The sequence below is a fragment of the Sceloporus occidentalis genome, unplaced genomic scaffold (genome assembly GCF_023333645.1).
Source record: "Sceloporus occidentalis isolate IW3139 unplaced genomic scaffold, rSceOcc1.0.p SCAF_7, whole genome shotgun sequence".
NCBI lineage: Eukaryota > Metazoa > Chordata > Lepidosauria > Squamata > Phrynosomatidae > Sceloporus > Sceloporus occidentalis.
This window is the reverse complement of record NW_028316987.1, coordinates 8,131,134-8,138,419: the sequence shown is the minus strand read 5'-3', so window position 1 is coordinate 8,138,419 and position 7,286 is coordinate 8,131,134. Positions and strand designations below refer to the sequence as shown.

Here is a 7,286-nt window from a genome sequence, read left to right as displayed (position 1 = left end):
GCACTGATAACCATAAACACCTACAACTCTTATATTTGCTGTGTTTCCATTCCCTTGGTAACTCCCTGTCCCTTTTCTTTGGATGCCTAAACTATGGCGGGGTACAGACCACCCCAAAAAGGGCGGCCTGCCAGCGCCTGGTTTTGCGCCAGAGGGAAACCTCAGCCACCAAATGGCGAGGCTTCCTGCCGGTGGAAAAAGAACCTGCAAAAAGCGGGTTTGTTCTACGCCACAGTGGCAGCGTAACAAGTGCTACATGGTGCCATGTGGCACTTGCGTAACAATGGCGGTGCCCGTGTGTACAGGGCGCCGCCATTTTGACACCCTCATCACGTGCAAGGGTTGCGGGGCATCTGGAAGCACCAACCCCCATGCAACCGTCGCACATGACAAGGGCACCACAAAGCCCGGTATGTACCGGCCCTATATTTCTAAGTACTCCAATCAAGTTGTAAGTTACTGAAATGCTAGAAATCCAAGGACTTTATTTTTTGTAGGGCAGTGTCCTCACTTTGCCCTTACTCCCAACTCCTGGACTACTCACCTATAAGGCAAGTGGCATATCTGAGGCTACGCTAAGAAGTATTTACCTAATGTGTTAGCTTTCAACTGGCAGGGAACTTTGCATGGGGAGAACATTCCATCATGTAAATCTCCAGCTGAAGTGGGTACAACTCAGAGACAGGGTTACCGCTTCAGCTGCTGTTTTGCAAGAACTAGGCATACGCCAACATCATCCACCCCTTCCTCCCACACACCACATGCCTCTTCCTCCAGGCAATGTGTGACAGATCCAAGAGAGTATCTGGTAAGCAGCCTAGCACTGCAAAACCCTTCCAGAGAACAGCATAGTATGAACTGCTCCACCCCACTGACAGATTCTTCTAATGTCTGGGAGGGAGCCAAGAGGTGTAGAAACACCACCTCCTCCTTTTTAATCTCCCTCTACAGGCAGAAGCATTGCAGTTTTCACAGAATATTAATCCTGACACCAGACCAGAGGTACTGGAGTCACCAGAGGATGCATTCAGGAACCATAGGAGAGGGATTGTGCATGAAAGCCATGCTTTTCTTGCTCATAATTTTTTGGACTACAGTTCCCAGAACCAGTCTGTAGATAGACCTCAGAGCACCTTTTAGAACAAATGAAAGAAAGTAGTTGGCAGCATGAGCTTTTGTATACTGAACTCTACTTCCTCAGATGCATTTGGTGGAGTCTCCAAAATGTTCCAGTTGACCTGGATCTGATGATGCTGGCCTGGCCAGAGGGTTCTGGGAACTGTAGTAAAGAAAGTAACATTTTTGAGCCATGGAAGGGACTCCATATTGAAGCCTATGAGGTCAAAATAATTTAAAGGCACCATAACGCCCCCTGCCTTCCTTTTATCCCTACCCAGGCAGAGTCAAGAACACAAATGAACACATTACACGGTACAGTAACTTGTTTAATAGATACAGTGATTGGCTGATGAGAACAGCCAGGTAAAACTTCATTGCATGCTACAGTTGTCCAGACAGCACAGGTAAACACAATGACTGGCTGCTCTCTATCTGTTTCACACACAAGCAGCACCATCGCAACTCAAGAGTAATTGATGCACTAGCATCTTCCTATGAAGTTAGCATATTGGATCTGGGCTCTTGCCTTAAGTGCTCAATAGAGGTACCTCAAGGTTTCCTATTGAGACACTTGTAGAAAAGTGCACATTTGTGTTACACAATACACACATACATACAGCAGAGATCACATAAATAATACCTTACAGAGGAATATGAAGCTCAGACATATTACTACACCAAGTTCTGCACAAACAGAAGGGAGATGCTGTCCTCAGTAGATTCCTATTTTCCAAGGGAATCCCTTCCTAAATACACCAAGTGCTGCTATGCAACAGTTTATTTTTGCAAATGCTCTGTGGTAGCTAGGGTGTGGTTATAGCAGCTCAGTGGCAACAGTTTTTTCTTCTGTCAATTAATGGAGGTCAGCATTACGTGGGAGTTTTCTGGACGCAAAAGACCATCAGTTTCCTTGGAACAAGACAAGCTGTTCAAAGTTTCGGGCAGGGTTAGCCAATGTTTCTTTATTAACAAATGCTACGAAGCCAAGCACAGGTTGGCTCCAGAACATGGAAAACTAGCAACCTCACTTTCCTCTCACTCCTTGGCTTACCCTCATCCAGGGAAGAACAAATTCCAACAATGCCAAGTTGTAATGCTATTTGGGGTCACTTCCCCAAAGAACTGCTTGCTTTCAGTCCAGGTTTCCTAGAGCCTCCCACCCATCCACATTGCATAAGGCAGGGAGTGGGGACAAAATTTAGCTTACAAAATGAGAGCAAGTGTGATGGGAATAGCAGCTAATGTTCTGATTAGAGGTGAAAGATTGATGTGAGGATGTTAGTGAGGAGTCTCTTCTCTTTTCATACTGCCTTTGTGAAATTCTGAAAGGCAAATTTTATTATAGTGATTAAAATGAGGAAGAAGCAGCAGAGGTGCCATGGCAGGAGGGGGGGGGGGATGTTGTGAGCAACATGTCTGAATAGGCAAAGGACTATCCTTTGGTTCATAGACTGAATCTGGGGATGTAGAAGAAATCCAGAGTACTGTTTTAGAGAAAAGAACAAGCAAGTGTGTAGGAAATGAGTATATGGAGCCCTACTTAATCAGGTTTTCATAAAATGTTGATGAGCACATATTCATATTCCAGTTCATATTCCAGTTAAAGGAACACACAGGACTAGAAACTTAGATTGTGATTTGCTACCAAACAGAGCTGCTAGCATGCTTGCAATAATCAGGGTGACTGGGGATGATGTGCTCTTTCCTCAGGACTTCCCTGTCTATGTAACCTGATGACTATTGCCTGACCCCAGTATTTGCCAGGACTACAGTGCTGTATCTGCATCAATTCCTATGGGCACCCCAGCATTTCCTTGAGATACTTGAAGAAAAGCACATCATTGCCACAGTAGGAGCTTGTGGTCAAAGCAGGAGAGCTACACAACTTCAGACTATCACACAGGCTAACACACACATGCAGAAGGGAGTCAAGGTTTACTGCCACATGTCCAACAGTTAGGTCTCAAGGGATTATTCATCAAATTTCCCATCACGAATGCTGTCAAATGAGAAAGGGAGAAACTTGAACCCGGTGCCCATGTAGAACTTGTTCTGGAATTCCACCCTGGTAAGAAAGAAGGGAGAAAACACAAGCAAACAGCCATCAGCTGCAGAGTATCAGCATAGGAATTAAAAAAAAAAAGGATTCACAAGTAGCATCAATCTAATACTTTTGATGGTATTTATGCTTTATTCCTGCTATGTACCATTTCAGATGTCCTAGGCTCTGTCCAAGTGCCCTCAATAGCAACCCTCCCCCACTCTATTGCCTTTGCTGAAGGTTCAAATTGCAGCAACTACGAGGAGATAACTGCAAGGACTGCAGTGTGAAAAGCTATCATGGGATAATAAAGTCCTCTTTCATAATATATAGAACACTTGTGCAAGAATATCTCTTGGTTTTCATGTTAACACTGCCTTCATGTTCCATTTTACTAAGGAGAGGAAAGAACCTTTTTCTCTACTATAATGAGGTCTAAGAACTTTATTTTTAAAATTATACATGGCAGGGCACTCTAACAAAAAGTACTGTAATTTGATTTATTGTCAAATATTCCTATCAGCTGAATTACACCTTCAGTTCAATGGGGAATGTGGTGAGCCCTGTGCAGGGCACTATGCTAATCCAACTGATGGGAAGTGGGGGGAGAGGAAAAGGAAAGAGTAAAAAAGCATAAGGGAAGGTAAAAATAAATAACCATTATAGCACTATTTGGTTCTCTTTTAACATTTGTTTTGGCAGTGCGACATTGTAAAACTAGGTACAGAAAAGATTCCAAGTGAATACACCTAGACGTATAACACTGAGTAACCTATCCACCCATCTACCCCAAGGGATGCAGAAATTTAAGGTTCTGCTTGGTTTCAGATAATTCTGCATTATGAATGTAATTTTCCTCCAACTAATGTGTTTCCTGGAATTGTTAGGATAGCCACCATCCAATGTGGTCTAACCTCAGACACCATTTCAACTTCTAATCACCCCCACTCAGTAACTCCTCAACATCCATACACTTACACACTTTTTGCAGGTTATGTCTTAACTGCCAAAATATTTGTACAGTATTGCGCCACCTTACAAGTTGATCAGGCTGTTGTATTTTATCCTAGCAATGACAGAGAGGTTAGGCTCAGAGGTAACAAAATACCTAAGGGCTTCATGGTTGAAAATGGTCTTGAACCCAAGTCTCCCTAAGTCCAAGTATAAGCAATAAATCCTGCTTTCATGAAAAAGCTGTGAAGCAAATATAACAAAGCATAGACATTTGATCACCATCCCTACCACTCAATCGTAGTTTTTGGAAGACTTCTTAGACTGCAGATACACCAGAAGGTTGTGCAAAGAAATCACATTTTTCCAGCAGCACCAACATGAAAACCACTGCCCAGACATGAGAGCCTTAATCTATCCAATCAATTTAGCTATCACTGCAACCATGCCCTTTCCACCCCAATCTCCCTCTCCTCCCATGAACTATCCACCTTGATTAGGCATAAAATACATTTTACAAAATGAGAAATGAAAGTTCTAGATTGTGGTAAAATTTGAGAAGACACATTGCTAGGATTCCATAGGTCAAAGCATGACCACAGCCTATTTCAGAGCTTCATATGACAACTCAAGTATATTCCAAAACCCATTTTCAGTTCACGAATCAACTATGTCAATTAAACCCTCTTTTTTTCTGGAAAGGATCAAGGAAGACACCGTCTTAACTTACTACATCTATCCTCATTTTAAGTATACAGTAGGGAGACACCAGAGAAAGAGATAGAGGCCTCTATTACAGGATCAGTTTCTCTTGTTGTTCTGCTATTTCCACTAATGAACTCAAAATGTGAAGGGAATGATACTGGAAGGCTGCCCAATCATAAACAGGCACCAAACATGGAAAGAAAAACCCCATGATTCATTAAGAAAACAAGCCTTCAGCTCTTCTCTTGGCCCTGTGATGAGAAACATTTTCCATCCCTTTCGCCTGCCAGCTTCAGAGAAAAACCAAGCAAGAGTTGATTTGCTGCTGCTTCATTATTAATGTGGAATGTTCAAGAGCTGGACTCTTTTTAGACCAACATCCATCTTGCAAACCAAAACACACAAGAGACAGGGTGAAGTTTCATCATAAACAGAACAAAGTTAAGAGGCAGAGTAGAAAAAAGCCTTGTAGGCAAATGTGACACCTTGCCATTGGGGGTGGAGGGAGGCTCCATAGGGGTCAGATTCGATCCCTCTACCAATTGAAAGGCCTTTCTTACCTTGCAAAGACACCTAGGTTCACTGTTTATTCATATTACTCAAGATTTCTTTGCAACCTTGATGATGTTTTACAATGTCAAATAGCACATCATGCTTCAAACAGGGGCTCATGTGACTAAATGTTCCACTGTACATTACTAAATGTTCCACTGTACGGTTGAGCTGAAGATTTAGTCATACTCTGTACAACAAGAAGTAGAAGTCGGGTAAAATTGTTGTTTTCCCCAAGCCAAAACAACCTCAACCATTATATCTGAAAACCAGACTATGGAAGTGGCAGGCAGGACAGAGACCTGCCATCTAACATGCCGTAATCCTCTGTAAAAATCAAAGAGCTGAGTGATGGTTGGGGGAGGGGGTGGTATCCAGTTATCCTAAGTAAAAAAAAACAACACAGAAATCATCTTACAAAAAGAAAGGAAAGGCTGTTCACACAACCTTTCCTAACTACAAGGAGGGAAAAATACAGTTGAGCAAAGGGAAGGAAGACTGAATTAGCTCCCCTACGTCCTCCACCTTTCTTATCCACTCCATCATGTCCACATCACTTAGCAAGTACTGTAGCAGCCTCCGCCCACTCTGCATGCCAGACGTGCTACCAGACACACAGCATACCCAGCATATCCACTGTTCCCATTGCATGTATAGATTGGAAACAGCTGTATGCAGTGCAGATCCATAAATTGGAAGGGTAACATGGTGGGAAGGGTGATGATGGAGGAAGCATAACATATTTCAAACATTAAAAACTGCTGCCATTGAACAAAGAAAACAGCAAGCTTTGAGACCAATGCCTGCAGCAACAGGCTTTGCATGATCAAAAGACAGGCAAAAAATATGTGGTTCAGAGCCAAGAAGGAGGGGGGCTACTCCATCTCAGTTTCACTGTCTTCCAATCACCAAGTGGCAATCCAGGCTCAGGAACGTTTATGAATTGCTATACAACTGATGGGCCAGGGAACACAGAGTCTGGAAACATGACCTTCCACATTCCCCAACGAGTGGCATGAAGAACTGTCAGGAGGGACTCTAGTGTGCAGCCTCGGATAGTGAAGGGACACATTTTAGACAGATGAGGTTATCACATCCCACCTCTCAATCTTTGGGGGAAGGAAAAGATTGGTGATACCAAAGCAAACACTGTACCCCCACAAATTCAGAGCACTTAGTATGATAACCTCATAAAAAAAGGAACTGATTGCTGGAATTTACTGTTAGAGTTGCCAAAATGAAGGCCTACATATGTTGCTGGAGGATATCTCTGACGTCCCTTAATGCTGGGTACACTGACTAGGGCTTATGAGAGATACAGTGGAACAATATCTGGAAGGCTGCACTTTGCCCACTCTTGAGTTAAGAAAATTCCAAGAGGGCAGCTTTATCCAGTAGCTAAAGCAGATGAATTGAAGTTCAGAAAATATAAATTCTAGTTTTAGGTGATACAAAAATCATCTTCTTCCAGAACAGCAGTGCACACATACTCACAAGGTCACCTTTCAAGGTAGACACACAATCCTCTGCTCTTTTGAATCTGCTCTGAATCTGGGGGACTGTATCAAATTAACCCACTACCATCACTCTCACTCTCTCTCTCTCTCTCTCTCTCTCTCTCTCTCACACACACACACACAGAATCTCCAGCTTCTCCACATTATAGAATGTGTAGCTCCATAATGGTACCAAATTAGCTGCTGATGCACCTCCACCTCCTACTTCACCAAGTCTTCTGCAATAATGGTTGTTCTTCACTTTGAGCCTAGAGATTCCAAAGATCTTTCCCTTCTCCAGCTAGAACTAGTCTCACCTCCAATGTGTTATGTAACCTAGCCAATTGGATAGCTTTTATCTTGTTCCTAGCAAAAAGCTTTCTTTCTGTTCCACTTTTCTTTTTTGGAACATCACTCCCCTA

The 7,286-nt window shown here is 42.9% G+C and overlaps 1 protein-coding gene across 11 annotated transcripts in view; it reads right to left on the bottom strand.

Annotated features, from left to right (window-relative positions):
• Positions 1–1,424: 1,424 nt before the first annotated feature.
• LOC149309114 (V-type proton ATPase 116 kDa subunit a 1) overlaps positions 1,425–7,286 on the bottom strand; it is a 56,890-nt gene continuing 51,028 nt past the window's right edge. For all 11 annotated transcript variants that reach the window (XM_089531818.1, XM_089531823.1, XM_089531821.1 and 8 more), the window contains one exon: positions 1,425–3,184. In XM_089531818.1, the coding sequence (XP_089387944.1) occupies positions 3,091–3,184 (94 nt within the window). In that variant the 3' untranslated portion in view covers positions 1,425–3,090. The remainder of the gene's footprint in view (positions 3,185–7,286) is intronic.